At 37.5% G+C, this 21,409-nt stretch overlaps 1 protein-coding gene across 11 annotated transcripts in view; it reads right to left on the minus strand.

The window, feature by feature from the left end:
• RIMS1 (regulating synaptic membrane exocytosis 1) overlaps positions 1 to 21,409 on the minus strand; it is a gene marked incomplete at both ends in the record, with an annotated part of 314,191 nt that overhangs the window by 49,459 nt on the left and 243,323 nt on the right. For 7 of the 11 annotated variants that reach the window (XM_082277097.1, XM_082277101.1, XM_082277100.1 and 4 more), the window contains 2 exons: positions 11,232 to 11,398; positions 20,429 to 20,541. The exons of the other annotated variants lie outside the window; for them this stretch is intronic. In XM_082277097.1, the coding sequence (XP_082133223.1) occupies positions 11,232 to 11,398; positions 20,429 to 20,541 (280 nt within the window). The remainder of the gene's footprint in view (positions 1 to 11,231; positions 11,399 to 20,428; positions 20,542 to 21,409) is intronic. 11 annotated transcript variants of the gene reach the window in all.

The raw sequence follows: 21,409 nt of genomic DNA on the forward strand, positions 1-21,409 counted from the left end.
CAGGAAACCTTCTTGTTGCAAAGTGACATTGCACTCACTCGCAGCCCCTATTGCTAAATAGATTGTACATTTCCTGAATATTACTATTTTGCCTCCAGCTCAGAGGCAGAAAGTCAGTATTTCCCAGGAATTGCACCTCTTGCCTATTCTGCATTTGGGAGAAATTAGCTAGACTGTCCAGGATGCAGGGAGGCTGCAAGTTTGTTGGCCATCAGGCATGACTCAAGACAAAGTCACCTGCCTGGAGTACAAAAAGAGTATAATGGACAATAATCCCCGGAAGGAAAGAGTTCATGGTGATAGTGAAGCAGAAAGAGAATAAGAAAACTGAGGAATTAATTCTATTCATCACTCTTTCTGAAAACAAAACAGTTCCTAAAAATTCCTGAAACTGAATGAAAAAAGTCTTTTCAATGTCCCAGCACAAGTATTTATTATATTATGAACCCCCCTCGAGATGGTCAGTTTATCTTTTGTAGCCACAAAGCACACACTATCCTCTCTGCTTTTGCAGAGAAAGCTTTTCCATGTGCCATCACAACGTTTTGTGTAGTGAACTCAGCAACCATGCAACTGTGCAGTCTCTAACACTGTCACTGGGCTAAACAAACGAGAACCTTAAAGAATCATGTGTGAGTTCTGCTCCAAATTTTCCACATGATAGGGAGATTGAATTCACAGCATCAAGACACAATAAACTCCCATGCAACAGGCAGCATATGATCACCAACAAAGACATGTCTGAAATGAGTTGTCACTAATCACATAAAAACTATGGGGCAGAGTAATCACCCGGAGCAGTAATAAACTAGGCAAGTGAGAAGAGCATTCTTTATCTTTCTACAATTCCTGCCTCATTCTCTAAAGAAGTTTAGAGAAGGCTTTGTCCCTATGGTTTTGCCTCAAAATCTTGATCAGGCTTTTTGTTGCGCAAATACTTTCTTTTCAAGAATGAACACTATTACTGTCCTGAAGTTTTAAAAAACCCCCTTCTTCATTTATCAGTTTTGATGACAGCTGCAACACAGTTGTCCACGTTTGTGAAGCTCTTAGTCCTTGATAACCCTGCTAGGGAATTTGCAATAACTACAAATTTCACAATGCTCTGTAATAAAACTGTATCATCTTTCAAGGCTTGCATTGTTTGTTCCTGTATCCATGTTTTTCTATTTTAGTTGTTGTATTTTAAGCAAAGTAGCAGTCATACTATTGCTACTCAACACAGTTACATGAAGACTGAGAAGTTTTCCAACATCTCGAGCTTTTGGTGTACGTAAAAACAAGATAAGGAGTTTAGATTTTTGTTTAGAATATCTCTGTGTGTCGAAAAAGATCAGTTACTCCTCTAGGAGGAAGCTGAATTAAGGTAGCTGTTTGTTAAGCACACACAGAAGTCTCCCTGTTTTTAAATAAAGAGATGAACTAGTCTTCCTTGTAAACCCAGATTTAAAATATTACCCTTATGTCAAGGTGTTCCACAGCATAATGTTATCAATAACCATTAAAAAAATATTAATACTTGTAAAAACATGTCACTATCTTGAGTGTAGACTTGTTAGTTTCATGGGTTTCCACTTTCCTGTGAAATTCATGTTGGTTTTTTGGCTTCTAAATTTCCAATCCAGAAAAAAAGACTGTTATTTTTACATTTTTAACACTAAAGAACTATTGCATTATAAATATATGAATTACTTTAATTAGTGTAGATTAGTTCTAGTATCTCTATTTCTTTCTTAGAAAGGAGGAATTCCAATTTATATAGGAGACATAGGATTTCATACTTATGTGAAATATAGCCAAATCATCTTTAAAAATCTTGCACATGAAAATTGCAGGATCTACAATTTGTCACAAGAAAGAAATACCTGGGTCAATAAATACTCTTTAAGTTAAATTTGCAGAGACATAATTTAAAAAATTGGAACTTACGCAGAATTTTGACCATTAAAAATGGGAACTTCAGAAAAGAGAACAACAGCATTATGTCCCCAAAGCCATACCAGTTCACACTAAGAAAAGAAATGAGTAGCTTTTCAATGAGCACCGTTGCACTGGAGCTTTGACAGCTGATTAAAACCAAATCATATTGAAGCATTGATTCTGGTGATCCATAGCCCAGCTGATAAAGCAAAACTGCAGTCATTTATAAATTTGCAAGACATTAGCTATGCAGGCTTTGAAGCAGATATAATATGGAAGATAAATAGAAACTGAGAACTTGGTCCAAGATTCTTTAGAAATGTGACGACTGAAAAGGTTGATCTGATTTGTATGTGAATACCCATGCAGCAGAATTCATCATTTCTGCTACTGCTGCAGGTATGTAATTGACTGTGTGGTGCTTTAGGCCTGAGAAATATGGAACAGACCTTCCACAATGATGCTTTGAAATGCTGCTCATGGCAGAATTTAAGCAGAAACCCAGGAAAAACCCCCTTTGAAAATGCCATTTAAGGACCAGCTTTCAACATGATGCAGACTGATATTGCCATACCACTGTTTGTGTAGCTGTGGAGATTTGTAGTTGATAGGATCTAGCTCTTCATATATTGCTGACATCTACTTCTGAGCAAGGGACCCAGCTCAGCATGCTGCCAGAGCACTGTGATGATTATCACCTGATGGCACACAGCTAGGCATGCACGAGGCATGCAAGGGTTTGGGGTTGTTTTAATCTGCTCAGCAGTGCCACAGCACATACAGCACACAAGATGATCTACTGTGTCTTCTGCTATGACACCCTGAAGGCTCTCAGAATCCAAGAATGAGGAACCACCTTGATTCCAAGTACGTGATGTATCCTTTTCCAGACAAGGGTCTGGGTTGATAACATCTTGAATAATTCAAATAACATTTATTTTTATACAGAATACCTGTAATGAGAGCTATAAACCCCAGGAATACCTAATTTTACCCAATATACACAACAGATCCCTCATATGCTAGGCTCCAGCACTGCATATTCCACTGCAAGTTTATACAGCTCAATCCTTTCTTTATACAGTATGAACTTGCCCTTACACTGGTTAGTTACAGGATCAAACTTAGGCAGGGTACGAAAAATCTGTTATACTCCCCACATTTTCAGGATCTTGTCCCAGGTTTAGATAATGAGTGGGGCATAGTGAATATCCCCCACAAAGCCAGTCTGAAATGACTTGTGAATTCGTTTCCATTTTCCAGGTGATTTACTTTTATTGATTAATAAGCTTTGGTGTTCGTCTGTTGTTGCCTCCACTAGTTCTGTTTGCAATATTTATAGCAATAATGAAAAGATTTTACATTTCATTTTCTTCATGAGTAAAGTATCTTGATTACACCCTTAGTCACTGTAGCACAAATTCAATATAAAGACTTTAATTACTTTTGTAATTAACATTAAATGAGTGGGTTTCTTTATTTCAACACAGACCTCAGTCTCATCAAATGCATGAAAAACCTTGGTGTATTGTTTTCCTTCACTGTTATGACAAGAAGTTAAACTTTGCTCAGCTGGCCCTGTGGTGCAGTGCATTTTAGTGAACCAGTGTGCTGGGAAGGATGGATGCAGTCCTGGTCTAAAGAGAGGGCGGGGGAAGGACTGAACCACCGTATTGCACCAGTCACATCACATATATTTATGATGCAATAAACAGCACTATTGGGAAGCCTGAGAAGAGGTCAGAAGACCCTTCAGACTCTCTCTAGCCCCTCACCACTATAAATTGTATCAAACTAGTTCCAGTGTACAACGTGGGGAGATGGAAAACCAATGGGAGAAAATCTATTTCCAATCCAGAGAGTGGCCTCTGGCTACATCACCTTGAAAGATCTGCAGCTCAGCGCTGCTGTTTGTCCTCAGTGAGAAGGCAAACCTCCAGTTACTTCACCTGGTTCCAAACTAAACACACAGAGCATTTTGTGCAAGAGAACAGCATAATAAGCAGCATGAAATGAAAATCTGAGAGTCACAGAACAACTGAAGGACACTTTTGGAGATTGCATAGTCCAACTCTCCTACATACTGCAGGGGTAATAACAGCAGGTTGCTCAGGGCCATATCTACGTGGGGTTTGGATATCCCCAGATATTTGGACTGTGCAAAATCTCTGCACCACCTGTTCCAGTGTTTAATAACTTTTGCAGAAAAAAAGTTTTTCTCATGTTTCAGTGAGATTTGCCTTATTTCAGCTTGTGCTCATCCTCTCACTGAGATGCGTCTGGCCTTTTCTTCTCCAGTCCCTCTCAGCAGGCATTTGTGCACATCAGTGAGATCTCCCTTGAGCCTTCTCTACTCCAGGATGAACACTCAGCTCTCTTGGCCTCTCCTTGTATGACAGACACTCCAATCCCTTCACCATCTTCATGGTCCCTTGCTAGACATGCTGCAGCAGTTCCATGTCTCTTGTACTGGGGAGCCCAGCACTGGATTTCAAACTCCAGATGTGTCTCACTAGAGCTACTCAGCTCTGCTGAGGGGGAAGGATCACATTCCTCAGCCTGCTGGCAACACTCTTCCTAATGCAGCCCAAGATGGTGTTGGTCTTCTTAAACGCAAGGAGGCATTGTTGGCTCAGGTTCATCTTAGCATCCACACACATCCTAGGGTCTTTCCTCAAAAGCTGCTTTCCAGCTGCAAAACTGAGTTCTAGCTGTGAGCCCCCCAGGCTGCAATGGCACATGGGGTTACTCCTCCTCAGCTGCAGGATTTTTCATTTCCTTTGTTGAACGTAATGAGGTTCCTAATGGCCCATTTCTCCATCCTGTTGAGGTCCCTCTGAATAGTGTCACATCCCCCTACTATATCAACTATTCCAATCAGTTTTCTGTTGTCTGCAAACCTGCTGAGGGTGCATTCTTCCCCATCATTCCAAACACCAATGAAGATGTTAAACATGCCATAATATTGACCCCAGGCATACATCACAAGTGATTTGCCTCCAGCTGGACTTTGTGTCACAGGTCACAATGCTCTGAACCTGGAATTCAGCCAGTTTCTTCTGCCAATCTGGCTGTGCTTCCTCAGTTTGTCTATGAGGGTGTTTTAGAAAAGGGTGCTGAAAATCTTACTAAAGACAAGACAGAGAACATCTGATATTCTGCTCTCATCCATCAGCTAATGAAAGAAGGATATCAGGCTGGTCAGGCTTGATTTGCCCTTTGTAAATTCATGCTGACTATCCACAATCACCCCCCTTGTTCTACACGTATGTTTGGAAATAGTTTCCAGGATTATTTCCTCTCTCACCTACTCAGAGGTTGAGATAAGGCTGACAGTTTCCAAGATCCCTTTCCCTTCTTGAAGACAGAAGTGATGATTTCTTTCAAGTCTTCAAGAACATCCCCTGACTGCCATGTTCCAAAGGTTATTGAGTGGCCTTGTAAAGACATCAGTCAACACCAGCTCATTTAGTACTCATGGGTACACTTTGTCATGTGCCAATAACTTGTACATATCCAGTTTATTTAAATGTTTCTTGATCTGATCATCCTCTGCTGAGTCCTTGCCCCAGACGTTCGCTCTGGTCATCAGTGCACTACAGAAACCTCCTGGATTACTTGTGCCCTACTGCATTGCTCAACCAGCAGATACCAGGATGGTTTAAATTCTCCAAGGAAACCAGAACGCACAAGTGGAAGAAGGCTTCATCTAATTCTTCTTCCTGATCAGGAAGTCCATAGCAGACACCCACAATATCATGACATTGGTTGGGCCTCAAATCCTGAGCTATGAACTCTCAGGTGGTTCATCAGCCTGCGTATTCTGCTCTCTCACACAAAGGGCTTGCTATTCTTCCTATCACTCCTTCCTTGCTATCCTGTCCTGTGCTTCCATGGATTGCAGCACTCCAGTAGTATGAGCTATCCCACCACTTCCCTGTGATCATGGTGAGACCACAGCCCTGCAGCTGCACCACAAACCTCTAATTCCTCTTGTTTGTTCCCCATGCTTTAGAGCATAGGCCATCCGGAGAGCCACACCCTTGTGCTGATTTCCCAGTAAAGGTATGAGAGCTTTCCCTAAATTGTCTTCTCTCAATCACATCCTTTTTCATGTGCATACACTTTGTGTGGCTTCTTCCTGCCCTGTTTTGTTGTTTGTGAGGTCCTGGCTGTCTCTATCCCTCTGAACCCATTGCCTATCAACCCATAAACCACTTCCTCACTTGGTCATGAATCATCATTTCTCTACTCCACTGTTCCTGTTTTAATGCTCAAGTGTACTAGAGCTAAGTGTCAGTGTACTGAAAGAACAGCTACATGCAAGTTGTATATTCTGTTCTGGAAATCAGGGAAGAAGATGTTTGCCAGATAGAGTCTAACAGTACAAACTTCAGTGATGTACAGAGAATATAAATCCCGAAAAGCATATATGAGTTTGTCATACAAGCCATTCAGTGGCATGGCATAACATGTGAAATAAATTAGAACTGGCTTAAATCCACAGTTACAACCCATTACATTATCCTCTTTCCTTGATAAGCTCATATAAAATATTTTAATTACATTTAAGCATTCAATTAAAAAAAGCATGTAAAAACCGATTAAAAATTGGCACAGACAATGATATTGTACCACACATTGATCAAGATAAAAAAATATAATTCTTAATAAAGATGTGGTTTTCAAATTTAAAATTAGGGATAACAGTAATATTCCTAATGCAGGAACTATTTGTTTGAAATCCAGATACGCTGAGACAAATTCTCCTTAAAGTAAGCTATTTAGTCTTTCATAAATTTAGCAGATTTTATTAAATCAGATATAAGTGAAACACCTTATGGTAGCTTGTTATTCCTCCAAAACAGAAGCCTCCACCTCACCTTTACCATGCATGACAGTTCCCTACTTAATAGCACCAAGAAGTCCGGGTATCTTTGCATAAGCAGGCTACCAATGAAAAGTGATGCAATGACACAGCCTGGCATAATTTTTAATTAAGTGAGCAAATGTCATTCTTTGTCTGATCAAGCCCATATGGTGCTGATTAATCATCATGGGTTCTTACTTATCAATCATTTGCATTAAACCACAAAAAAATTTCCTTCTGTTTCATTTAGGATGTGAGAAATGTTTCAGAGACATACACAGTAATGTCTCCAACACACACAGGCACAAAGTACTGCTCGACTGTATCATGAATGCATAAAGACCATGACTGATGAAAGCAAACCTCCATAAAGAAGGACTGGTAATTTGGCTTCACTCATCAAATACATACCAACTCCAGATTCACAAATCTGATTCTGATTCAAGTCAGAAGTCACAGAACATTTTGTTCACATACCAAAAATTCCTTGTATTTTTTTCTGCACTTCCAACTAGAGAGCATGGCAGTTACCCAGGATGGTAACAAGAAAGATGTTTGGAATAATTTAATATACAGAATAGTTTATCCACACAAAGCCATTTGTTATAACACATACCTGAAAATGCTAAACAAATTAGAAAGGAAGAAGCTATTTTATATACTTATATTTAGAACTTGCATCAATCATAATTCCCTCTTGCAACCTATTAGAAGTGTTAATCAACAAAACCTCCAGAATGAAGATTAACTAATGGTATTTTCTATACATGCTATGTCACAGCTTTCTGACAGGCAATTCAATCGCAAATGTACTGTAAGAATTAATTTAGTCTTCTACTGTAAAAGGTTTAGGCATGGTCTTGTCATTTATTACAGGAAGGGGTAGATTTTCCTTCTCTCTGTGTTACTAACTTCTTCAACATGCTCAAACTTCCTAACACTACAAAAATTTAAATTTGGGGGTTTTGTCCCAAAAAAGAGCTCAAGTGTCATCTAACTATTCAACTAACAAGCACAATATTTCCGTGTTTTTCTGCATGAACTGGTTTTATGCTTGCTGTTCAGATAGCATTTCATTCTATAAATGCTTTACAATATTAAAAGCACAGTGTATTTTCAGTAATGTAACTGAAGGAGTTAATTATTAAAATTAAAAATTGCCAAAAAACTCCCCATGAATTGTCCTACTCTTCTATCTAATACCCGTAGACTTGAGAGCCACAAGAAAAAGAGTAATCCTTCTAGGTTTTAAAATCTTCTTGAAAAAAGAAATAACTATAAACAGGGTAATATAGAATATATTGTCTCAAATCATATAATCTTAAATTTTCAAAATTGAGGGAAAATAGAAAGACACCAGTTCTGCCTAGATTGGTATGGAAAAGGGATTATCTAGATTTTTTTAAAGGATCTTTCCTCCATTAGGATTTGGGAGGAACGGTCAGGAACTGTGCTGGTAGAACTGGTGATCAAGTCAGTGGATATAAACCACACTCACTATGACCTGAAACCTCAGTCCTTCTGACATTTGTACCAAGTTACAACCAAGGATTACTTTCTTAATGACAGCCCTAAAGAGGACAGGATCTTGTATTCTCGTATGTCTAGGAGTCTGATTTATATCTGTTTTCACAGATGCATTAATATGAGGGATGATGACATTATACTGACTAACAGCATTTACTAAAACTACTTCTGTCTTTAAACTGGCACACTTCACGGTCAGACATTTGGCACCACAACTCTCAATATGAATAACTAGCCAGTGATTTTTAGCTCTTGCAAAAAGTTAGGAGCACCATTTCACTTCAGGTTACTAATCAGAACCCCAGACTACTCTTAATCATGTTTCTCCATTTAATTTAATTAGCTCAGCTTGCTGGTCAATAGCCCTAGGAATAATTTTTTTCTGCTCGATGGAGAAAGAGATGCAGATATCCTTTCTAAAGGTGATGCAGACCAGAAACCTCGCTTGCATATTGTGAATTTGTGTATTTTCTTTCTGGATACAAAATGTACCTAAGGATACTTGTTGAATGACTTAGTTGAGTGAAATGGCAGAACTGAGCCACCTCTTTTGAGTCTCTGTACGCTTACTAGGTCCATCCCTAGCACATATCTGGAGGACAAAAGTAGGTGGATAAAAAAGGCAGTTCAACAAACTTTGTTCTTAACATTACGCTCACAAAGTTGCCATGGTCACTGGCCTGACACACTTCCAAATGAAGATGATGCTGGATATGTGGTTTCAGTAAGACAAAAACCAGGAGGACAAAAAATGTTGCCCCTCCTGCTCAACCATCCCATCCTATCCTATCCCATCCTGTTTGATATATGGTAATTTTGGATTCTTTGGAGGCAAAAATAAAACTTGAATTTCAAATTACTAATCAAACTTGAACTTAAAACTTCTAATTCCTTGACCTTAAAGAAATATTAGTAATTGAGATAAAGAATCCATTTAATCTAATTTTAGATGTCAAAAATGAAAGCGACCAATCTAAACAAGTCATCTAGGGTTTCTTCAACAAGTAATGCTAGAAAAGGATAATTCCGTGTCTTTGACACCTGTCTGAAGATTAGGTGAACCATCCAAGATAATAGGTGTTTTCTTCTTTTTCATGCTGGCTTAGGTAAGATAGAAAAATAATTTAATAAAAACCTATTTTTTAATGTGAATTCCACTGAAGATACATAGCTTTTAAGACTGGAGTTAAACAGCATGAATCTCAAGATGAAAAATATTGTTCCAAATACAATCAAACCTTTCCCCAATTTTTTAATTTCTTCCTCATATTTCTATCAAAGGAACTGCATTGTATGTTATTACTATACATTTTGTTCACTATGGAAGTACTACCTGAATTTAGAGAAGATTAAAGCAAGCAAGCATAAGGTGTCTAATTTCTGAGGTATGGATTCTGTGGACAGTATCAGAAAGGGGAGGCATTTGAATTTCAATTACAACTCACTTTCTGGTCTAGAGTGAAGCTGAACTGGAGCTCCCACTGCAGACACTTGGTTTTGTATGAGTTCCCCCAATCCTGTACCCAAAGTGCTCTGCTACCCCTAAGAATGGAAGAGGTTGAGGATTTGACCCCAGGTTTCACCCTTTCCAGGCTCACACAAGGTTACGGGTTCACCCAGTTCTGATATTTGTGATCACACATCCTGAACTCAAGGAAAATTTCTGATAAAATGTGTTAGGCATACTTATGGGAAAAAAAATCTTACTTTGTTGAACCTGACAAAGACACTGTGAGAGGTTCTAGTTGAGAAAAAGTCTGTATCTATGAAATAAGGTATTTTGGTATGAATAAAGCCCTTTGTAAGAGTCAAATACTGAAAAGCTAGGACACAATGAAATGCAACATTTAAAGACATGAATTGAGATGACTTTAAGTACATTTACAGTTCCACTGCAGTGTTCTGCTGGACTGTGGATTACTGCAGCTGTCAGGTTATACCTCCACCAATCTGAAATATTACTTTAAATACCCTTATGAACATTCCTTAAAAAGAAAATAAGGTGGATCTAGCTCAAACATCGAGGCCAGTTTCTGAGTTTCCCTAACATCCCTTCCTGTTGTATAATAAATACACTAAACTCCTGCAGCTGATCTTCTCAGACATTGAGTCTGTCTAGAAGTGTTCTGAGTGGTAAATTATGCCTTCTAGGCAGATTTCCTAATAGGGATTTTTTTTAAATAGTTTGTAATCCTTCTTTTGTTTTACAACACTTAAAGTCAAAATTTTGAGAGTTCAGAAACTGGCAGATGTAATCAAAGACTACCAAGCCAATACTACAGCCATTAGAGTTTCTGGGAGTTTTGTCATCAAGTTAAATGAAAACAAAAACCAATCTGTGCATCTAAAAAGCCCTAACCCCAGAATAGATTAGTATGAAGGAGGAAAGATGTATTTGATTATTGATAATGCAAATGAATTAAACTACTTTCAAACCACAGATACCAAAATTACTATATGAATAATAGTTCCAAATCTAGAAATTTATCATATACACAAAACCAGCAAAATAAAGGCAGGTAGGTAAGGAAAATACTTTGAGAAAGAAAACCCAAGCTTTTATGAAAAAAATTGTTTAACTAAAAAAATCTAGTAATATTTCTGCTTTAAGACTTTACTGACTTATTCATTACATTGATTCTTAGCCAACAATGAGGACAGCCTGTGTTCAAGTTCAACTGGCCATAAATACATAAATCTAGCATGCCCTCATGGGAAGTCTGCTTTCTGTTTTAGATGCACAACTGCAAAAATAACGTCATCTTAGGCCAGTAATGGAAGACAGTTTATATGTGCATAATATTTTTCACAAATTCTTACGTTGTGGCTATCTAGTTTCAAGACATTCTGGTTGTATTCTGGAACTCAGTGAAGGAGGGAGTGTGATGCAATTGAAGCTGCATGGAGAACTCACCTGATCCTGCCCCGAGGGCGCTCGGATTGCTCTGACATAAAACTTGTGCTGCTGAGGCGAGAGGCACTGCTGGTTCGGGAAATGGCTGACACATCACTGACATCACTATCTGATGATTTGGCAGAGACGTTATCACAACTTCTGTACTGATCTGTTTGTATATTATACTAGAGATCAAGAAAAGAAAGGGTGAGGAGTCTTATCAAAACAGGACGCATTCATCGAGACAACAAATGGCCTAAGTACAACAATTCTCTTTAACTGCTTTTAGATGTAACAAAATGGTATGAAATTCAAAGAAATGCCTACATTAAACAATGCCTTTATGTCTAGTGCACAAATCAAACATGTCCATTTATGGACTAAAGAAGATACTTGGAATAAAATACAGCATTGGAAATTAAATAAACTGCTGGTTCTTCAGCACACTAGAACTAAAAATAATGAAACATTTATATGAAATATTTATGCAGCAGACAGACATCTCAAGCACATGCATACCCATCCATTTGGCTACAGACTCTTTTAAAAATTTTAAAAACATTAAAAATATATGCTATTAAATACTTGCACATAAAACTGCATATGAGCCTGAATGAAATATAATGCTACCTGAAGCTATTAGGGACTGATTTCAGTTCCTAAGTTATATTAAAAAAGAAAAAAAGTATATTTTCTATCTCAAAACATCTCTTTGTATTGTGATACTAGAGGACTAATTAGGCAGAAAGGTAGCTCAACAAATACAGTATTTGTTTCCAAGCAGATCAGTTCCCTGGTCTAGTTGCATTTACCTCTATCTGCACATGCATAAGCACTAGCAGAAGACCCAGCAGGGGGAATATGTGGACTGGGGAAGAAGTTACTTCACTTTTAAAATCAACTTTGACACCACACCATCTATTACATAATGCTCTTATTGCTCATATCATCAGTCAGACAGCAATCAGTTCAATCCTAGCAATGTCACACTTACCTAAATCTTCACTGACACAGATATGAGGACCAAATAATTGTCAGGCTCACAAAACTAAAACTCTCTGTCATTAGAAGAAGGTACTCTTGGCTGGAAAGCAACTAAACCAGTGCCATACTTCCCGAAGTACATTATGGGAAAACTATTAACACATAGGAGAGCTAGGCAGTTTTTGACATGACACTCTAGGGAGTTCATTTTCCAGATCTGTGCTCTGTAAAATTGCAAGTCATAAAAGTTTATTTATGAATCATACACAAATCAGTGACTGTGAATATCCAAACTCCAACTAGGCACTGGATTGCTGGATGAGTCACTCAGCAAATGCCATGAATTAATTTCAAAAACCTGGCAAACACAAGCTTGAGTTTGTACAGATGAATCTATCAGGTCTCTTCTCCTAAAGCCAGGTTTATCTTCTCTTGCTTCAGTGCCTTTCAGCATCTATGCTTGTGTACACTTGGAAACCTCTTGGTAAAACATTGAAGATAAAATGAGGAATTTAATAGGAGTAGAGAAGGGGAAGGAATAAAGACAATTCTAAGCATTAGTTGTAAATATGGAAATCTGCAGGACAAATGGAGGTTATATGAATTTACTGTCTCAGTGTATTTTTCAGGTTATTAGAACACTGCTCAGCAAAAACTTTTAGCAGTACCCTGTGAGGGCCTTGCACTGGCTGAGTAAAAACATCTGCAGCAGAGAAAGCTCTGGTTTATTAAAGGCAACTTTAAGAAAGTGGGTAACAAACAAGGCTCAAGTTCTCTGATATTCAAAAATATTTTCAACTACAGTGAGAATTTATTGAGAGGTTCTCTTTACAAGTGACTTGTTGTGACTTTACTGAATATAAATGCCCAATGGGGTTAAGGTGAGACTATGCTGATATGTTTATTCAGATCCCCTTTTGTTAATGGCTTGTAGTCTGTTAAAAAATTTTGCTGCTTGCTGTCCTTCAGACTGCAAGATAAAATTGGAACTCCGAAATGGAAACACAAAGCATACTAATTCTTATCAGATCTAGTTCATAATAAGATATCAAATTTTTATTCTAAAGTGTAAAAAAATATTCAAAGCAAGAATACAAGTTTGAGAACTTTTTACTTAGGCTAAATATTCAGAGGCTAGAAAACTGAATCGTTAATTCCCTCCAGTATAGGTTAAACTGCCCCAGTCTCAAGACAGCCTTGATGTCTTATGCAAAATTCCTTAAGAATTCCTAATGAATCCTTCAAGCTACTCTAAATGAGACACATAAAAATATGAAAACCACCTGGACACATGGAATGATCTGGCATTCTATTAAGCTAAACAGATTTGCAACCTGCAAAATCATCCCATTAAATAATAAAATTTATGTTGATTTTAGTGAAATAGGGATTTTACCCATCCCATATATTTAAATTATACCTAGAAATTATTCCTTTGCAGTTGAGATTTTAAAAACACTTTGTTTAAAATAAAACTAAGCAATCTTTCTCAGATGCATGGGGTTTCTTAAGCATAGTAACAGACTGTCTCAGAAATACCTCCATGTTTTATTTGTGTTTGCTGTAGACAATCTGACTTCTTCCCTCTGCCATTATAATGTACAATTACCTCTCTTCCTCACCAAAAAGTCCATATTCTCTTTGTACCCTCTGGTTTGAGAGTGCATACAGTGAATCTGCAATGGTGGGAGACTTAGGTGGTCCCTGAGCAACCACGACATGCTGCTGGGGAGGGCAGACTCCCCCATCCAGACAACCATCAAGGCCAGATGCAATGACTTCTGGAAGCTGTCCTGCTGGAAGCCTTTCTTCTAAGTATTCAGGGAGGCATAGGCTGCTGGCCTTTGTCCCAAGCCACACCCAAATCTGGCTCTTGAGCACTCAGCTTATGGTTCAACAGGTGGACTGTGTATGTCATGAAGAAAATCCTTTGTTTCACTCATACTGAATTCGCTCCACCTTTCATGGGTTATCTACGTGGGCTGGGGAAGATGGGGAGGAGGGAGAGAGAGAAAGCATCAAGCATGGTTTTGGAGCTTACTGGTTAGAACACTGGGAAAGTAGTTAGAAGTCCCAGTTTGTGTATCAGTGGCTGTTTAGAGATTCAGCTTCATCAATTGACTGCTCAGTATCAGTATGAAACCATTTATTGGTGCAGGGGCCTTCAGCCCAGGTATCATCCCCTGTAAGGGGGGACTATATACATATCCTCAGTCTGTTTTGCTCCATATAGTCCAGCAGTCCAAAAAATTGAATTGTTTTGTGCATACCAGACTGGCTTAAAGGACAGTTTTTCATATGTTGGTAAACAGAGAATTTTACAGTGTGATAGGACATAAAGAAAAAACTGAATCCATGTCTTCTACTTGCCTTGTATTGCAATCACACAGCTAGTGAAGAAAACATGAAGCATCCTTTCCTAAATGAGATTTTCATGGCACGGCTGAGCTTTCCCTACCCCTTTATACTGTATGCCAGGGCTGTGATTCCCAAGAAACTGAAAACCTTTTCCTTCACAAAAATAGAGATTAGCACAAAAAGTAGTGACGGTGAAAATTAATGCTGAGTGCTACATAGTTTACATTTTCCTACTACTACTTCTGGATTTAGCTTTTCCTTCCTATACCCACTCCTTTTAGTTCACTGACCTCTACAGAAGGCATACAAGTTTTCCTACCGATTTCCTACTCACCTCTGATACAATCTGATAGTCATCTCAGCTAACAGATGAACAAAATGAAAGAAATTTTGAAGTTAACTTTTTTCCCTTCAAACATAGAGAGAAGTAAATAGTACTCTTCCACAAAGCAGTGCTCATTAAAATGAGAATATTTTACTGTTGCAATACATCTGAATGTATCATTCAGAAGAAAAATAACATGGACTAAGAACCTCTTACATGGTATCTGCAATGAAGCAATGCCTGCAGGTTTCCAACTGGGCTCAAAAATAATATGACACAGTTGTAGTGTAAAGCAGAAAACTGCTGCTCTTTATAACTGCACATATATTTGCAATAAATTTCCCCGACATGTTATATTTAAATATTATATCATTTTGAAGCTTCAAAACAAAGTATATTTTCAGTGCAATCACTTCTCTTTCAACTCTGTATCTTAAGGCTTATGTAACATTCCTTTTCCAAGGTGCACTATTTATGACATTAGGAGAGTTGCTGAAGTTTGCAGCAACTTCAATAGCAATTACTAAGAAGTAGGTCTGGTTTTTTAAACATTAATAGCAGCTACTTTCAAATGCCAAAAATACCTGCACTGTCCCTGCCTGCATGACAAAAACAGAAGTCTACAAACAGCTGGAATGCACTTCTTCCATTCACTTTACCACCAGTGGAGCTGTTGCTTCTTGCACACCAGCAAAAGGAGAAAAAAGGGGTATGATGAACTGCAGATGTATTAACATCAATGGGAAGAATGCAGACATAAACCAAGAGTGTACTTACAAATAATTTTACAGCTCCTTAATGACTAACAATGTTAGCAATTTTACTGATTATAAGGCACATCTTAGAAGTCATTTAACAGTCCATTATAATTGGATTATCTTCCATATTAAGAAGTATTTCTATTTCTAGATTTAACTCCCAAAACCATGATGAATACAAGAGTTCAGAGCTTTGAAAACTGAATGAGTGTGCTGTCCTTTGACTACAAAAAAAGCTCCAGGTGATTGACCTTGGCAAATATATACCTCATTATGTGCTTAAAATGAGGAAATTAAATGAGAAAATAAAATGGGCATTAAAACGACGAAAAAGAAATCCAGACCACATTCATATATTCACCCAGGGACTTATGCAAGTCTTGAGGTTGCAGCTATCTTTTGAGGCACCATACTCTAACGAGGAAGTTTGTCAGAAAACACTGAATCCTGCACAAAGCACCTTGAGTTTTATGATTGCTCACACAGGGTTCCTCTGAATGCTGCCAGCATTCACAGCCTAGCAGTTGGCACCTTGGGGTGTTCAGGACTCATCACTGACTTCCATCAGCTTCTGTCTTAGGAGCAGCTCACACTGTGGTCCAGAGCCCACTAAGCACCAATGATTCTAAATAACTCCTCCTATAATTGTATCCAGCTACTATGAACACCGCTCAACCTCCGAACAGGGAACACAAAAAACGAGCAAGTCAAACCAGGAGGAAACTGCAGTGAAGCCCACAGGTCAAAGGAATGGAACTCACTACATTTTGTGAAATCCAGCCAGTAGTGGAACGACTGCAATCTTAATATGACATAAAGAATTTTTTCTTCAAGGTTGGTGAAGGGGACCAAAGGAATATTATCACCACATCTATGTCCAAAAGCACCTTCCATACACAGCCCTAAACGCCTTGCCCAGCATGACATAAAACTTAACATAATCATCCTCCTATCAGCCCAAGTATCCTACCCAGCCCCTCCTTTAGGCATGAACTGTTAACACATAAGAGTTAAGACAGTAACTACTGAGTTAAATCCACAGTGCCACTGAACAAATGCATGATACACTTTTCTGCTAAATGCTTTTCAAGCATATACAGTCTTAAGTCAGTAGTGCATCTAAATATAGAGTGATATCCTTTTAAAGTACATACTACAGTGCTCTAGTCAGTTACTCTCTTGAATAAACAGACCTTCCAAAAAAAATGGAAAGCCAGAGCAGCTGCAGCATGGTGTTTGTGTTCTGTGTGTGGCATCTGGAATAAAAAACTTACTGTATTTTAAATTAAAAGGCTAATTAAGTTATACTGTAATTTACCTCTGTGCAAATCCAGAATTATGCCACCCATGTTTTGATTCTCTCAAGCACTGAAACAGTGAAAATATGTGCACACTAGCCACTACAGCTTTACCAACATGTAAGAAAGAAGGCAGACATATTTAAAGCTCTTCTTTAAACCCTTTTGACAAATCCTCAGAGGACTGGCAGTTTTTTAAATTCCTTTTTTTGTTTAGCTTATTAGAAGTTAACTGTCTCACATAAATTATGGAGCCTTTCCACTGCACTGGAAGGAAATGAGGATGTGAGCTCTGTGAAAGTCTCAAGACAACTAGAGTGAAACAGCCATGAAGATATATACAAATGTTGCAGGGTGGACAGTTGCCTGTTCAAAACCCATTAATGGATGTTCAAACCAGAAACCTGCATGGTGTATGCTTGGAAAACTATTGCTTGCTTACTGAAACTAGAAAATTGAGTGGTAAAACCTACAGAACTGTAATGCATCAAAAATGGACTGGAAATTGCAAAGGACAGATCACAATATCTCTTAAAAAAAAGGCTTGTTTCAATATAAGAGAAAACTTATTTAACTTCCAGGAATTATTTTGTATATGCATAATTAACCATTGCAAATATGATCCAATCCCATACGGAAGGAAATTTTTTGAATGATTTAGAGAATTTTGTATGTAATGAAACAAGTATATGTGCAAATGCTAAAATATTGGAACAATCAAATCCATGTGAGTTGATTGCTCTGAAATGCAGAATGGACCCTTTTTCTCAATGTTCAGCACAGTATAATTTCTCTAACAAATATATTTATTTTTTGAAGCAATGGGCAAACACTGCTATTTGGGAAAGAAAGAAGCATTTTGTTAAAGAGGGACAAACTCTACTTGCAACTGCTATTTCTTTCATAGTCAGTTAATATTTATTTTTCGTTATTCCAGAATTTCTATTACACCTCTTAGCATTTTTTATTTTTTTATTTAAAATAAGTATTGTTTCTGCAGCTTTTGAAGACTTTTCACAGATTTTGGCAGCAGAAATTGGGTACAGTCTTTGGTTCTTAGAAGTCTGTCATCAGCTTTACCACACCAGCTGATATGACTAACAACATTTTCATTGAGCTGTCCAAATCTTCATGTGTCTTGGTTATTTTCTTGACTCTTTCACCATTTTCTCAGAGTAGCGAAAGACAGTAGCATAAGGTTTGCTTTGGTAACATTTTAAAAGTGAGGGCTATCACCACAGTGAAATGAAGCAAACAGCCTGTCATGGGTTAGCAAGTATAGCTCCGGATTTTCCTGCAAATCAGCTGGCTAGTTTGAATATTGGCAATTTTTTAAACAGACTGAACATCTCAAGGGTTGTCTTTTTACAGTGGGAGAAGGGGAAAAGGTGGGGGGAGGAAAAGTGTTCTGAAAGTGTGGTATGATTTTTTTTTTCCCCCCTTCTTTTAGGTCTGTTAATAAACTTCTTTATATTCTTTTGAGTTTTGTGCCTGCTCTGCTTTCTCCTAATTCTTAACTCACAGAAGGTAAACAGTAATGAGTATTTTGGACCAAACCACTACACAGCCACATCACTGAATATCATAGAGTGTTAGAATGGGCTAATATAATTCCTTCTTAGCACTTAAAAATTAATTCTAGGTTGGACCATCTTATCTAGGACTCCAACATTATCATGAAGAAAATACATGAAAAGTTAAAGATTTAAAGTCCAGGGCAATTCTTCTTACCACCGTTTTAGCATGGAAAAAAGTACATGCCTGTCAGAACACAAGGTACTCCAAAAATATTTCTCAGATAACAACTGACGGAGAATTTGCTTCTTCAAAATTTTCCTCATACTTTTAGAAAAAAAATTCTGAATAAAATCATTTCAGTGTTCTTTTCATTTAGTACTCATTATGCTTTCAATTTTGATTTAATTTCCACATGTATTTAAAACCAAAAGAAGATCCTAGAAATCACAAGGTTCTAAGGATAAGAGAAATTTGTAACATTGCAGGTTGATGTTTTCTAACTACTATTCATCCATACATTGGATCTACACTGATCAAATAAGATAAACGTATTGGAGAGCAAAAATTATGCTTATGGTAAATAGAGTGAGAATTAAAAAATATGTTTCAGAATGATAAATACATTTTCAATGTATTCATACATTTGTATATTTCAATACAAATTTCAATCAACCTGTAAGCACATATAATCCAAATCAGAAAACTGGCCTTTGACTTGGAACAAAGGTCTCTGGTCATACTGGCAAAAGTCCTCAGATTGTGTATTACCTCTCTCTCCTGAAAATTTTATCAACCCTATTCTGACTATTTTTTCTAACATGTTAAGTGGTTGGGAAGTACCACAGAGACACACTGCATCTCACCCTCTTGCCCTGAGTGGACCTCTCTTGAAGGTAATAGGAAACCTAGCAGCAAATGAGCTGTTCTAGTTAAACAAATTCTTGCTTCTAATAGAGGACCTAATTGGAAATTTCTATCCCAGCTGTTGAGTTTTTTTAATAGCACTGGTGTCCCACAATTTGGCCATTGAGGACCTAAAGCCTTGTTTGTCTTGTTTCTCTTCCTTTTGAGAATTGTTCATCTAAGTTCTTATTAAAGTTGTCTGCATGTTTAACTGCAACAAAGATCTTGAACCAATCTTTCAAATCTGTTAGATATTAAAAGTTACCCACCAAATTTCCTATTCAACCATTCCTAAGTAAATTTCTGATTTTGTTTTAGATGAGTACCTCACTTTTACATTATTTTAACCTGTATCTCCAGGAGCATCCAGCTCCTCAGAGCTTGAATTGTAAGCAGCAGTGCAGATGTGCAAGACATTTTCAGCAGTTTGCTTAGAAGCAGTTCAAATTATAAAGTTGTGGGCTATCATTTTAGCCTTATCAAGAAAACAAAATCCCTCTATATAACTTCATTAATGTAATTTCAATATATTCCATTTTCACAGAAACTCTTTACGCTTTTATTAGAAAAGGAAATCAAAGTAATCAGTAGGTATCTCAAGAAAGGAAATACTTTATCTCTGACATTATTAGGATGCAAAAAAATTATACAAATATGAGAACATCTGCATGGGATTGGGCCTAGTTCTGTCTGGCTCTCTACACATCAGACAGCAACAAGGGCCAACCTACTCTTTCATGGCCTACTTTTCCAAACTCCAGGGATTCGAAGTCTGAGGACTTCCTAAGCTAGAGGTGACAAGTCTTTCTTTGACAGCTGTTGAAGGATCTTTCTTTCCTGAACTAGTTTTTAAGTATTTTGGTTTTTACAGATTCATTTTAGGTGATGTCAAAGACTAACTCTAATGCACATCAGATGGGGGCAAAAATGATGCCAAAAAGCTATTACTTGGAGACATTTCTGTCAGGCTTTAAAATACAGTGTTCTTGAAGGTTATATGATATTTTAAATAAACAAGTTTATGCCTTCAATTTTCAAGCCAAAGTATCAATCCAATACTACTGACTTTACCTTGGTATATTGCTCACGCTCATGTTCTTGGCTAGAACCAGACCCTGATGTCTGATTATAACGGTGCACTTTCATTTTCATCTGTCTCGTTCGCTCCTCCACTACTAAGCTTGCTGCAAAAACACACAATGAAAATCAATTAAAAATAGAGAAAAGTTTTTGGAAAAAACAAATGGTTTAGCAACAATTTTAGCTTATTTCCATTTCAACAAAACAAAGAAAGGTACAAACATGTAGAACAAGCAGGGTGTAAACACAGAACAAAGGAACACTAATGTCAAGAAATCAACCACTTTCATTGCGAGAATCTTTACCTGAAAATGGGCAGACATCCCAATTTCTACACATAATCAAGCTGGTGCAACAGATACGAAAAGAGTGAAAAAATTTAGGTAGCAGGCTGAATTATAAACCTGTTAAATATTCTGGATGCAGGGGACATAAATCCATGATCATCTAAGCATGTGTTTGTTTAAATGTAGAAAATATTACAGTTGCATTCTAAGAACTAATGCATTAAACTGGTATTAAAACTTATTTTTAAAGTAATTAACTCCTCCTACTCTTGAAACATAGCAGTTTAACAGAGCTAAGACTATTTAAGAGAAATAATTTCTCCATTCAACCAGTCCTATCAAAATACACTAATCTTCTAGCAGGTGTTTTTTTAACAAGAAGTCCTTTAAAATCCACTACTTTGCTCTGTCATGTTCATTTTTATTTCAAATAAATTTTTGTGTGTGTGTTTTTCATATTCCATATGGTGGTGTTTCTTTAAAAACAGAAATCTTACACCTTCAAGAAGTTGTGCTATAAAGAGCATCTTCTTCAATTTTAACAAGTTACGTCAACTAATATCGGCTGTGCCTGCCACAGATAGATGACCTTGCACTAACAGAACGAGAGGTGTAAAAGCCCCTGGCCAAGGCTTCCTCAAAATCAGTTAACCTTTGTGGTAGTGAATAAATTTCAGAAGGAACT

This window comes from Coloeus monedula (genome assembly GCF_965178545.1).
Source record: "Coloeus monedula genome assembly, chromosome: 2".
NCBI classification, from domain to species: Eukaryota; Metazoa; Chordata; class Aves; order Passeriformes; family Corvidae; genus Coloeus; species Coloeus monedula.